Source organism: Bufo bufo, chromosome 11 (assembly GCF_905171765.1).
Source record: "Bufo bufo chromosome 11, aBufBuf1.1, whole genome shotgun sequence".
In the NCBI taxonomy this organism is placed as follows: domain Eukaryota; kingdom Metazoa; phylum Chordata; class Amphibia; order Anura; family Bufonidae; genus Bufo; species Bufo bufo.
In genome coordinates, this window is record NC_053399.1 from 69539450 (window position 1) to 69553987 (window position 14538).

Below are 14538 nucleotides of genomic sequence, written 5' to 3' on the forward strand. Positions count from 1 at the left end.
GTCCAAAATGGGTAAAGTAGTTGTATCTGGCAAATAAGGATATGCTAAATTTATAAAAGACATATCTATCCTAAAATTGTTCCAATAAAAGTGTTAATTCAGTCCACAAATAAACATGCCCTCAACACGTTCTGAAAAACAGAAAAAATGCTGTATGACTCTCAGAAATTGTTGACAAAAAAAACTAGCAAAACATAAGACTATATACATTTGGTATTGTCCTAATCATACTGACCCACAGAATAAAGTTAACATTCATTCATATTACACAGTTAATGTCGTAAAATAAACCCAAAAATGACACCAATGACCCCATAGTACACTGCATAGTCCTGCCTTTTGGTGCTGTTGGCCTCTCAAATTTTATTAACAAAAACATTCATTTAAAAAATAACAATATGCATTTACTTACTGCTGCTCCAAACGTTGGTTGGAACTGGTCTATCACAATATAATTTATGTCTTGATCAGCACCTGCAATAATAAATTACTCAATTTTTTTTAAATATCTAAAACATGCTAAAACAAAAATAATGAAACGTTCATAAAGTTCCCAATGTACGGTTCTTTAACTGATGCCAGTTTGAAACTGTAACGAATGGTGCAATTTTTACATGCCTCAGCATTCGAGGTCTACCACTTTGGGGCACATTCATTAAGACCAGCGTTTTAGACACCAGTCTTAATTAGGCCCTGCGCTGGCGGTGGATCCACCAAAGTTATGTAGAGGCGCTGGCCCATCCACAGCACCCCCACAGCAGCACCATCGATCAGATCAGAAATCTGGTAAAGGACTGTGATGCTGGCAAAAGTAGGCTCTTCTGAATAGGAGCATTATGTGACCGAGTTCCCAATCCACACAACTAATAATAATAATAATAATAACACTTTATAAATGTGGTATTGCTGTAATCATACTCACTTGCAGAAAGAAGCTACCATGTCATTTTTACTGCACAGTAAACACTTTACTAACACAACCAATAAGACAATGGAACAATTGTATTTAAATCTAGAAATTTCTCAGTTGACGTACCTGAAGAGTCAATGCTTTGTTTCATCCTTTGAAGAGTTGTTGCATCCATCTCTTCATGTTTAACACCAGGCTGTGACAGAATGTTACCACTGCTAACAAATCATAAGAAAATATTCAAAAATGAGACTTTATTGAAATCGCAGGTCTCCGATCGGTTGCCATGACAGTCTGGACACTGCTAAAGCGATCCAGGCCTGCCATGGCAATTTCTATATTGAGCTATGCACGGCTATAAATCTAGCAACTTGTCCGGATGCAAACCTTGCTATGTGTGAGCATTATTCTGCTGAAAAATCTGGGTATGTTTTTTTTGTTTTTTTTCAAGGAGTGTATTTATAAATGGTGGTGTAGAGGGATGGCACATTTAGATAACCATGTTTGCAGATGACACTAAACTCTGTAAAGTAATTAACAAAAGAGGACAGTATACTGCTACAGATAGATCTGGTGTCACGGTCCCGCCTGTGACAGGGACCAGAAGATCGAGGAGACTGGCTGCACGTGACTAACAGCCTCTTTGGTTTCACCTTGCTGTGTTGTCACTGGGGATGACCACACCTCTTGTCTCAGGTGTAGCTCAGTGGTCATTCCTTCTCCTCTATTTAGTCTGGCCTCACCCATCATGCTATGCGGTTGATAGCTTCTTTTGGCTGTGGAAGTGTTGGTATTGGTTCTCCTCTGAGTTCCTGCTCGTCCGCATACTTCAGAGTTAAGTGTAATTTCTTCCTATTGTTTGTGGTTTTTCCCTTCCCTTTTGGTATTTGGCCTGAGGGGGTCACCTGTTCCTTCAGCTGTAAAGGAACAGGTCACCTGTTGTCCTGACTCTGTTTCCAGGGCCCTGTAGGGTGAGACAGGGCCTTAGGTTCCTGCGTATGAACATACCTACCATCAAGGTCTGTTCATACTGATAGCAGTCAGGGCTCTGCATAGGGACTCCCTAGGTGTGACCATTTTCCTTTTCCTAGGTTCCAGGCCTAATACCTTTTCCCTTCCCTTCTGTGTTCAGTGTATATACCACAGTGCGCCGTGACATTATCAACCGCCGCAAACCATCATTTTTGTCTATATTAGTGAGGCTATGGATCCTATCGCTGCACTGGCTGGACAATTGCAAGGTTGTCTTTGGAGGTGGCTGACCTCCACACGCAGATCCAGGGATCACAGGCTGCTGGTGTCAGTAGTACTTACCAGGCCTGTCCTGAACCTAAGGTTGCACTTCCGGACAGGTTTTCGGTTGAGTGAAAACTTCATTCGGTTCAGAGAGTCGTGTAAGTTGTACTTTAGGTTACGCCGACTCTCACCGGGAAATGAGAGTCAAAGAGTTGGGATTATTATTTCATTGCTTAAAGGAGACGCTCAGTCTTGGGCTTTTTCTCTGCCGACCGGAAAACAGTCTCTCCGGTCAGTAGATGAATTTTTCAGAGCTGTAGGTCTTATCTACGATGACCCAGATCGGATATCCCTGGCCGAGAACAAGTAAAAATTTTTACGGCAGGGAGAGCGCTCTGAGGAGATAAATTGCTCAGAATTTAGGAGATGGGCCACGGATACGGAGTGGAATGATCCAGTTCTCCATAGTCAATTCTGTCAGGAATTGTGTGAGAGGCTAAAGGACGCCTTGGCCATTAACGAAAATCCCGAGTTACTGGAAGCGGCTATGTCCCCTGCCGTACGTATGGATATAAGAGGGAGAGTGAGAGATCAAAGGTCCCTCACTCTCAGGACGAACAATCATATAACGTGGCGGCCTCCTCTGACACCTTGGGAGGAGAGACTCCAGAGTTTATGCCTGGTGACGAACCCAATCAGTTAGGGGGAGCTACCCCTGGGCCTGCTTGCAAGAGTTCTAGTCATAAGAAGAGAGTATGTTTTTTCTGTGGAAAAAGGGGACATTTTGTTAATGTATGTCCTTACGTTCTGCATCAAGGTGAAAACAAGAAGAAAATGTTTTCCCATCTTACTCTTAGTGGTGTAGGTGTCAATCAGAGTCAGAGAACTTAGTTTTGCCATTGGTAGTACCCGATTTCTCCTGTCTGACGAGGTGGCGCTAGAGTCCATAACTGTTGGAATTGAGGTGTTTATTGAGAGTGGGGCAGGGGGTTAACCTAGTTGATGGCCAGTTCGTCCGTATGCATGGGTTGACAACAAGTGCATTAGAGAAAACAAGATTTTTGTGAACTCACCTGTAAAATCTCTTTCTCGCGTGGTTCATTGGGGGACACAGGACCGTGGCTATAGCTTGCTGCTGCCACTAGGAGGCAACACTAGGCTGAAAAAAAGACTTAGCTTATCCCCTGCAGGCTATACCCCCTCCAGCCTGGAGAGAGCATGTCAGTTTGTGCTCAAGCAGTAGGAGCAGTAGAAACATGTGCAAAGTAAAAGAAAACGCAACAAACGCCGGCGGAAGCTAACCTGCTAAACACCTGACCGGCAACCAAACATCACCATCAACAATAATAAATACTGGGTGGGTGCTGTGTCCCCCAATGGAGCTTAGCCCCGCCCAGGCCATTAATACTAGTCGTAACGTCACTGAGTTTGCGGTAAACAGCGAGAAGGCCGCAGCACTACTGCCAGCGCTGCTGCCTTCTCAAACAGCTGATCAGCAGGGGTCCTGGGTGTCGGACCCCCGCCGATCAGATGCTGATGATCTATCCAGATGATAGATCATCAGTTTAAAAAAAAAAACTGCAGAACCCCCTTTAACCACTTCCTGACAGCCATTTTTTGCAAATCTGACATGTGTCACTTTATGTGGTAATAACTTTAAAACACTTTTACTTATCCAGGCCATTCTGAGAAAGTTTTCTCGTCACATATTGTACTTCATGACACTGGTAAAATTGAGTAAAAAATTGTGATTTATAATTATAAAAAAAATACCAAATTTACCAAAATTTGGAAAAATTAGCAAATTTCCAAATTCCAATTTCTTTACTTTTATAATAGATAGTAATACCTCCAAAAATAGTTATTATTTTACATTCCCCATATGTCTACTTCATGTTTGGATGATTTTTTGAATGTCATTTTATTTTTTGAGGACGCTAGAAGGCTTAGAAGTTTAGAAGCAAATTTTGAAATTTTTCAGAAAATTTCCAAAACCCACTTTTTAGGGACGAGTTCAGGTCTGAAGTCACTTTGTGAGGCTTACATAATAGAAATCACCCAAAAATGACCCCATTTTAGAAACTACACCCCTCAAGGTATTCAAAACTGATTTTACAAATTGATTTTGCTGGACTAGTTTTTTGACACCATGTCGCATTTGAAGACCCCCATGATGCACCCATAGAGTAGAAACTCCAAAAAAGTGACCCCATTTTGGAAACTATAGGATAAGGTGGCAGTTTTGTTGGTACTATTTTAGGGTACATATAATTTTTGGTTGCTCTATATTACACTTTTTGTGAGGCAAGGTAACAAAAAAAAGCTGTTTTGGCACAGTTTTTTAGTTTTTGTTATTTACTATGTTTATCTGAAAGGTTAGATTATGTGCTACTTTTATAGAGCAGGTTGTTACGGACGCAACAATACCAAATTTTTGGGTTGTTTGTTTTGGTTTTATATAATAAAGCATTTTTGAAAATAAAGTTGTTTTTTTGTGTCTCCACATTCTGAAAGCCATACTTTCTTTTTTATTTTTTTTGGGGACAAATTTTTTTTCGGTATGAGATGACTGTTTGATTAGGTACTATTTTAGTGTGTATATGACTTTTTGATCTCTTGGTATTACACTTTTTGTGATGTAAGGTGACAAAAAATGGCTTTTTTGTGGCACGGTTTCTATTTTTAATTTTTTTGGGGGCGTTCAACTGAGGGGTTGGGTCATGTGATATTTTTATAGAGCTGGTTGTTACGGACACGGCGATACCCAATATGTCTACTTTAACACAATAATAGCATTTTTAAACCAAAAATTAATGTTTTAATCATTAATCAATTTTTAAAAATCTCTATGTTCTGAGAGCTATACATTTTCTTATATAGGGGCTCATTTTTTGCGGAATGAGGTGACTGTTTTATTGGTACCATTTTGTGGGACATACGCCTTTTTGATCACTTGGTGTTGCACTTTATGTGATGTAAGGTGACAAAAATGGCTTTTTTTGATACAGCTTTTAATATTTATGGTGTTTATCGGACAGGGTGGACCATGTGATATATTTATACAGCCGGCCGTCATGGACGCGTCAATACCAAATATGTCTATTTTATATTTTTTCTTCTATTTTTATATATTTATTTTAATTACTTCATTGGTGAATTTTTTTTTTTACATGTGAAACGTTTCTTTTTTTTAGGGACGCATGACGTACCGGTACAGCATGTTTCCCGAGTCCTTAAGGACCCATGACGTACCGGTACGTCATGGCTTTAAATCACGATTCCGGCGCCGCGGGGGTTAATCGGAACAGGATGCCGGCTGAAATCATTCAGCCGACATCCTGTGACAACGCGGGGGGGGGGGGGGGGGCGTTTGACCCCCCGTATCGGCAATCGCAGAAAACCGCAGGTCAATTCAGACCTGCGGTTTGCTGCGTTTACGGTCCGTTCGGGTCTCCGGTGACCCGATGAACCGGAAAAAGACTGAGATCGGTGGCGTGATTATACACCACCAATCACAGTCTGAAGATTTGGAGAGGCGGTGCTGGCCCTGGTGCTGAATGCCGCTGTCCAGGGTGCTGATTGGTGCAGGGGAGAGAGGCGCGAGATTCAAACTTCCTGCGCTCCTCTCTCCCCTCCTCTTCCTGTTCTGCAAGAGCACCCTGCAGCACCAGCTCTTGAGTCCCCCTACCGCCATCCATCACCCTCCTGCACCCATCGCCCTCCAGGTAGGTTAGGGTCAGTAAGGGAGAGGCACCGTTAGGCAGGGACAGAAGGGAAAAGTTAGTTAGGAAACAATAATAATAAAAAATAACTTATCTAAACTTTCTTTGTTCCAGCTTTCAGACCCCAGACCCCCTCTGCCACCAGCCCCCCCCCCAACACTTTTTTATTTTTTCTGCGTGCGCTGACTGGCCGGCACTCTTAGCGTCCGGCCACTGATCAGCAAGTTTGAACTTTCTTTTTTTTTTTTTTTTCTAACACATTTTTTTGCTTGGACTTTTTAGTACGCGAACACCCGTGCCCCCACACACACACACATAGAATAAAGGTTTACACACACACACACATACCCATGGCCCGCCGGATGTTCTCGGCCGAGGAGGCATACGCCCAGATTGCCTCCGACTCCGAGAGCCCCAGTGAGGATGAGGATGACCCCACGTTCCTTTTGTCATCCGCATCCTCCTCATCATCATCTGATGACGATGAGCCCCCAAGGCGGCGGAGACGTCGCCAGGCGGAGCCAGGGGCCCCACATGCTAGGGATCCTGTGGCCCACCCTAGTACGAGCCGCCCTGGGGTTCGTACTGGTTTCCCGGCCCACCAAATAAGCCCACCGGAGCCCCGTGCCGATGAACTTAGCTGGTGTCCCCCAGTGGACTTTGAGCCCGAGATTCCGGATTTTGCTGGCAATCCAGGAATCCAGATTCCCACAGTGGGGTTTACTGAAATTGACTTTTAGTTTTTTTTTCAGTAGCCCATTTGTGAATCTGATGGTGGAGCAGACGAATCTGTATGCCCAACAGTTCGTTGCTCAGCACCCGGGCTGATTTTTGGCTAGACCCGGTGGCTGGACGCCGGTCAGTGCAGCCGAGATGAGGACATTTTGGGGCCTCGTGCTGCATATGGGTCTAGTGCAAAAACCCAGTGTCAGGCAATACTGGAGTGGGGACGTCCTCTACCAGACCCCACTCTACAGTATGGTCATGACACATCCCCGGTTTGGGGCCATCCGAAAATGTCTGCATTATTCCGATAATGCAGCATGTCCCCCCCGAGGTGATCCTGCCCATGACCGTCTGTATAAGATACGGCCGGTCATCGATCACTTCGGGGCCAAATTTGAGCAGGCCTACGTACCTGGAAGGGAGGTCGCGGTTGATGAGTCTCTCGTTGCGTTCAAGGGGAGACTCCGTTTCCGCCAATACATTGCCACAAAGTGGGAGAGGTATGGCGTGAAGCTATACAAAATTTGTGAGAGTACCTCAGGGTACACTTACAAATGTCGTGTGTACGAGGGGCAAGATTCCCGTATTCAACCCCCAGAATGTCCCCCCACTCTGGGTGTTAGCGGGAAACTCGTGTGGGACCTTATGTACCCACTGCTGGATAAGGGTTACCACTTGTACGTGGACAACTTTTATACCAGCATTACCTTGTTTAGGTCCCTTGCTGCCAGATCCACGTTCGCTTGTGGGACCGTGCGGAAAAATCAACGCGGCCTCCCTGCCCACCCCCTCCAGGTACCTATCCCCAGGGGTGAGACCCGTGCCCTTACCAGTGGAAACCTGTTGCTGGTCAGGTATAAGGACAAGAGGGATGTCCTTGTACTGTCCACAATCCACGGTAACAGCACCACCCCTGTCCCTGTGCGAGGTACCGTGGCAACGGTCCTCAAGCCCGATTGTATCGTCGACTACAATCGGTATATGGGAGGAGTTGATCTCTCTGATCAAGTCCTCAAGCCATATAATGCCATGCGGAAAACCCGGGCATGGTACAAAAAAGTTGCGGTCTACTTGGTACAGGTTGCCTTGTACAACTCTTTTGTACTATCCCGAAGGGCTGGCAGCACAGGGACATTCCTCCAATTCTATGAGGCAGTCCTCAAAGACCTGATCTTTTCGGACCGGGAAAGAGCAGGCCGGAGTACCTCGGGAATTGGAGGTGCCCGGATCGTCCCTGGCCAACATTTTCCAGGTGTGGTCCCCCATACTGGAAAGAAGGGACGAACCCAAAAAAGATGCAGAGTGTGTCACAAGAGGGGGATACGGAAGGACACCACCACTCAATGTGACACTTGCCCCGATCATCCGGGCCTCTGCGTTATCGATTGCTTCAGGGAGTATCACACTACCATGGAGTACTACATTTTTATAATCCCCAACAGTCCCCTAGAGAACATAAAAAACTATGGCTCTCAGACTTTGGAGACACGGAAACAATTTTTTTTCCCCAAAAAAATATTAGTTTCAGTGCAGGCATCTTCAAACTGCGGCCCTCCAGATGTTGTAAAACTATAACTCCCAGCATGCACAGACAACCTACAGCCATCAGCAGGGCATGGTGGGAATTGTAGTTTTACAACATCTGGAGGGCCGCAGTTTTAGGATGACTGCTTAGTGTCTCCAAAGTCTGAGAGCCATACATATTGGCCATCGTCGAGTCTGTAAAAATCGTCTCTATAAAAATAACATTTAACCCAACCCCCCCGGATGAACAGCGGTAAAAAAAAAAAAAAAAGTGTAAAAAAAAAAAAAAAGGGTAAAAAAAAAAAAGCCATTTTTTTGTCACCTAACATCAGAAAAAGTGTAATAGCGAGCGAACAAAATGTCATATGCACCCCCAATTAGTGCCAATAGAACCGCCATCTCATCCAGCAAAAAAATGAGCCCCTACATTAGATAGTCGCCCAACAAAAAGAAAAAAAAATTAGCTCCCAGGCTATGGAGATACTAAGATAATTTTTTGGGGTTCCTAAAATGATAATGTAGTGTAAAAGCTAAATAAATTCTAAAATGTAGACATATTATGGTAGAATTTATGGTAGATTTTGATGGACAGTTTTTTTTTACACCATGTCCCATTAGAAGCCCCCCTGATGTAGCCTAGACTAGAAACTCCAAAAAAGTGACCCCATCTAAGAAACTACACCCCTCAAGGTATTCAAAAGTTACTTTACAAACTTTGTTAACCCTTTAGGTGTTCCACAAAACTAAATAGCGAATGTAGAAACAATTTTAGAATTTAATTTTTTGGTTACCTTGCCTCAAAAAAGTGTAATATAGAGCAACCAAAAATCATATTTACCCCTAAAATAGTCCCAAAACAACAACCACCTTATCCCGTAGTTTCCTAGATGGGGTCACTTTTATGGAGTTTCTACTCTAGGGGTGCATCAGGGGGGCTTGAAAGGGTACATGGTGTAAATAAACCAGTCCAGCAAAATCTGCCTTCCAAAAACCATATGGCGTTCCCCTTCTTCTATGTCCTGCCGTTTAGCCAAATAGTAGTTTACGACCACATATGGGGTGTTTCTGCAAACTACAGAATCAGGGCAACCCATTTTGAGTTTTGTTTGGCAGTTAACCCTTGTTTTTTTTCCAAGAAAAAATTGATTATATTGGAAAAATTTAAAAAAAATCAAAATTGTTAAAATTTATGTCCATTTGCCATGAAGTCTTGTGGAAGATCTAAAGGGTTAACAAAAGTTTGTAAAAACTGTTTTGAAAACCTTGAGGGGTGTAGTTTCTAGAATGGGGTCATTTTTGGGTGGTTTCTATTATGTAAGCCTCACAAAGTGACTTCAAACCTGAACTGGTCCATAAAAAGTGGGATTTTGAAGATTTCTGAAAAATTTCAAAATTTGCTTCTAAACTTCTAAGCCTTGTAACATCCCCAAAAAATTAAATATCATTCCCAAAATGCTACAAACATGAAGTAGACATATGGGGAATGTAATGTCATCACAATTTTTGGGGGTATTACTATGTATTACAGAAGTAGAGAAACAAACTTTGAAATTTTCAAATTTTTCCCAATTTTTTGTAAATATGGTATTTTTTTATGCTAAAAAATTAACTTTTTTGACCAAATTTTAGCAGTGTCATGAAGTACAATATGTGACGAAAAAACAATCTCAGAACGGCGTGGGTAAGTCAAAGCGTTTTAAAGTTATCAGCACTTAAAGTGACACTGGTCAGATTTGCAAAAAATGGCCAAGTCCTTAAGGTGAAATAGGGCTGTGTCCTTAAGGAGTTAAAAAATAAGCACCCATACGGCTACTAGACGGAAAAGTTATAGCTCTTGGAAGGCAACAATAAAAAAAATGAAAAAAAAAAAAATTACTTGTCCTTAAGGGGTTAAAGTGTAAAAAAAAAAAAAAATTGTGTCCCCCCATAGAGTCATACAAGACCTCTGGGGGACATTTGACTTCATTTTATTTTTATTTTTTTACACTATTGATTTCTCCTATAACTGCGGCTGACATGGTAGCTAAGGGACATATTAGACCTTTCAAGTCCCCAGTGGCAGCAGGGTTTTTCTTTGTAAAGAAGAAAGATGGAACCCTTAGGCCAGGCATGGCCAACCTGCGTCTCTCCAGCTGTTGTAAAACTACAACTCCCACCATGCCCTGCTGTAGGCTGCTAGCTATAGGCAGTCTGGGCATGCTGGGAGTTGTAGTTTTGCAACAGCTGGAGAGCCTCAGGTTGGCCATCCCTGCCTTAGGCCATGCCTGGACTTCCGTGAGCTCAATTGTATTACGGTCAATGATCCGTACCCCCTTCCTTTGATTCCTGGTTTGTTTAATCAGATTGTTGGTGCCAAAGCTTCTCCAAATTGGACCTTAGAGGGGCATATAATCTGGTCAGGATCAAGGAAGGGGATGAATGGAAGATGGCGTTTAATACCCCAGAGGGTCATTTTGAGGGTCTGGTCATGCCGTTTGGATTAACTAATGCTCCCACGGTTTTTCAGCATTTTATTAATGATCTCTTTCATCATCTGATGGGGAGGTTTGTGGTTGTGTATCTGGATGACATACTCATTTATTCTCCAGATATGGAGACTCATCAGGATCACGTGAGACAGGTGTTGCAGATCCTAAGAGAGAATAAATTGTATGCTAAGATGGAGAAGTGTGTATTTGCAGTCGAGGAAGTGCAATTCCTGGGTTACTTACTCTCATCTTCAGGTTTTCGTATGGATCCAGAGAAGGTCCTAGCTGTGATGGACTGGGATCGACCCAAAAATCTGAAAGAGCTTATGCGGTTTTTGGGATTCACCAACTACTACCGTAAATTTATTTTGAACTACTCGACTGTGGTCAAACCTTTGACGGACATTACTAAGACAGGTTTAGATGTCTCAGTCTGGTCTGATACCGCATTACAAGCCTTTTCTGAAGTGAAGGAGTGTTTTGCTTGTGCTCCTATACTGGTGCAACCTGATGTGTCACAACCATTCATTGTGGACGTTGACACATCCGTGGTAGGGGTAGGAGCAGTTTTGTTGCAGGGTACTTCACCTAGTAAATGGCGCCCATGTGATTTCTTCTCTAAGAAACTCTCGGCTGCAGAAAAGTATTATGACGTGGGTAATAGACAGTTGCTGGCCATTAAGTTAGCTTTCGAGGTGTGGCGTCATTGGTTGAAAGGAGATATTCATCCTGTTACTGTGCATACTGACCACAAAAATCTGTCTTATCTGGAGTCGGCTAAACGACTGAACTCAAGGCAGGCCAGATGGTCGTTGTTTTTCACCAGATTTAATTTCATTGTCACCTATCGCCCTGGGGTTAAGAACGTCAAGGCTGATGCTTTGTCGCGTAGCTTCCCTGAAGGGGGGGGGTTGGGGTGATTCGGAAGAGACTGGTCTGATATTGTCTGAAGGGGTAGTTATATCCGCCCTTTATACCGATCTTGAGGCAGAGGTGTTGGAGCCCAGGGAGATACACCAGATTCTTGTCCTCCAGGGAAGTTGTTTGTTCCTTCTGAATTACGTCACAAAGTGTTCGAGGAACATCACTGTACGGTTCTCACAGGACACCCTAGTTAGCAGATCGACTGTCGATCTCATCTCTTGTAGATTCTGGTGGCCCGGGTTGCGTAACAGTGTTGAGGACTATGTGTCTGCTTGTAGTACTTGTGCACATGCTAAGGTGAAACATACTCAGCCTTCCGGATCTTTACTACCGTTCCCCATCCCGTCCAGACCTTGGAATCATTTGTCCATGGATTTTATCACAGATTTTCCTAATTATTCAGGAAAAACTGATTTTGGTGGTTGTGGATTGCTTTAGTAAGATGGCGCACTTTATAGCATTGCCAGGTCTACCTAATGCTAAAACTCTTGCACAAGTGTTTGTCGATAACATTGTGAAATTACATGGTATTCCTTCTGATGTAGTGTCTGATAGGAGGACTCATTTTGTTTCGAAATTCTGGAAGGCGTTCTGTACTCGTCTGGGGGTACAATTGTCATTCTCTTCGGCTTTTCATCCTCAGTCGAACGGACAGACTAAACACAGTAACCAGAATCTGGAGACTTATTTGAAATGTTTTGTCTCGGAGAACCAGGTCTTCATTTTTGTCTTTAGCCGAATTTGCCAAAAATAACCGTAGACAGGAGTCCACTGATAAATCGACGTTTTTTGGGGCATATGGGTTCCACTCGCAATTTGGCAAATTTTCTGGTACAGAAACTTCTGGTATACCGGAAAAGGAACTATTTTCCTCTTTGTCATCTATTTGGTGGAAGATTCAAAATAATAAAAAAAAAATGGGCAATAAGAATAAACGTATGGCTGACAAGAGACGTATGAATGGTCCGGACCTAAGAGTGGGTTATTCTGTGTGGCTGTCCACAAGAAACATTAAGTTGAAAGTATCCTGTTGGAAGTTGGGTCCAAGGTTTATTGGTCCATATAAAATCACTGCAGTTGTTAACCCGGTTGCCTTTCGTCTTGAACTCCCTTAGGCTTTAAAGATTCATAATGTGTTCCATAAGTCGTTGTTGAAGAGATATGTCGAACCTGTTGAACCGTCCTCCTTGCCTCCCGCGCCTGTCATTGTGGATGGTAATCTAGAATTTTAAAGGGTTTCTATCACTTCGTATGACATAATTAGCTGTCAGACACTAGCGATCCGCTAGTGTCTGCTCTGGCCAACCATTCTAATATAACAGCTTTTGGGGCAGCCGTTTTGCTAAAAAAATAACTTTTATAAATATGCTAATGAGCCTCTAGGTGCTATGTGGGCGTCATTAGCACCTAGAGGCTCCGTCTACCTTCATACACAGCCACCGCCCAGCGCGTCCCTCCAGCCCGCCCATCTCCTGCTAAATGCGATCCTCCGTGTGACGCAACGGACGAATTCTCGCGCATGCGCCGTGCGCGGCTGTATTCGGCGCATGCGCAGTGAATGTCTGACCGCTTCCCTGCTCAGACATTTCCACTGTGCCTGCGCCGATGACGTCATAGTGCTCCAAGGAACAGGCGCAGTGGAGATGTCTGAGCAGGGAAGCGGTCAGACATTCACTGCGCATGCGCCGAATACAGCCGTGCACGGCGCATGCGCGAGAATTCGTCCGCTGCGTCACACGGAGGATCGCATTCAGCAGGAGATGGGCGGGCTGGAGGGACGCGCTGGGCGGTGGCTGTTTATGAAGGTAGACGGAGCCTCTAGGTGCTAATGACGCCCACATAGCACCTAGAGGCTCATTAGCATATTTATAAAAGTTATTTTTTTTGCAAAACGGCTGCCCCAAAAGCTGTTATATTAGGATGGTTGGCCAGAGCAGACACTAGCGGATCGCTAGTGTCTGAGAGCTAATTATGTCATACGAAGTGATAGAAACCCTTTAAAAATAGCCAGGATAGTAGACTCCCGAATTCTCCGTAGATCCCTCCAGTATCTCATTCACTGGAAGGGTTATGGACCAGAGAAGAGGATGTGGGTTCAAGCAGCCGACGTTAATGCTAATCATCTTGTGAAGGCTTTTCAAAGGGCTCAACCGGATAAAGATGGTCCTGGGTGTCCGGAGGCCACCTGCAGAAGGGGGGGTACTGTCAGGGTCCCGCTTGTGACAGGGACCAGAAGATCGAGGAGACTGGCTGCACTTGATTGACAGCCTCTTTGGTTTCACCTTGCTGTGTTGTTGCTGGGGATGACCACACCTCTTGTCTCAGGTGTAGCTTAGTAATCATTCCTTCTCCTCTATTTAGTCTGGCCTCACCCATCAAGCTTTGTGGTTGATAGCTCCTTTTGGTTGTGGAAGCGCTGGTGTTTGTTCTCCTCTGAGTTCCTGCTCATCTGCATACTAGTTAGGTATCATTTCTTCCTATTGTTTGTTTGTGTTTTTTTCCCTTCCCTTTTGGTATTTGGCCCAAGGCAGTCCCCTGTTCCTTCAGCTGGGAAGTAACAGGTCACCTGTTGTCCTGACTCTGTTTCCAGGGCACTGCAGGGTTCGGCGTAGGGACTCGCTAGGAATGACCATTTCCCTTTCCCTAGGTCCCAGGCCTAATACCTTTTCGCTTCCCTTCTATGTTCAGTGTGGAGTGTATTTACCACACTAAGCCATGACATTTGGATAGATTGGAGGCTTGTGCAGATGAAGATGAACCCTAATAAATCTAAGGTTATGCACATGGTATGGGAAAACATGTGTCACTAGTACATATAAACGGGAAAACACTGGGTAACACTGATATGGGCTGCATCAAAAGTGGCATACTGTAGGTGCATGTGACAAGAACATACTTCGACCACTTTAGAAATCACTAATCAGATCACAAATTGAGTAACGTGTACAAATTTGGGCACCAGTGAACAAGACAGAAATAGCAGAGCTTGAGCAGTTAGAAAGGTGGGCAACCAAAGTGGCAAATGGAA

The 14538-nt window shown here is 43.9% G+C and overlaps 1 protein-coding gene across 1 annotated transcript in view; it reads right to left on the bottom strand.

The window, feature by feature from the left end:
- LOC120981463 (piRNA biogenesis protein EXD1-like) overlaps nucleotides 1-14538 on the bottom strand; it is a 144417-nt gene that overhangs the window by 105664 nt on the left and 24215 nt on the right. The window contains exons 5-6 of the mRNA XM_040411002.1: nucleotides 1037-1128; nucleotides 413-474 (exon numbers count right to left, since the gene is read on the bottom strand). Coding sequence (XP_040266936.1) covers nucleotides 413-474; nucleotides 1037-1128 — 154 coding nt within the window. The remainder of the gene's footprint in view (nucleotides 1-412; nucleotides 475-1036; nucleotides 1129-14538) is intronic.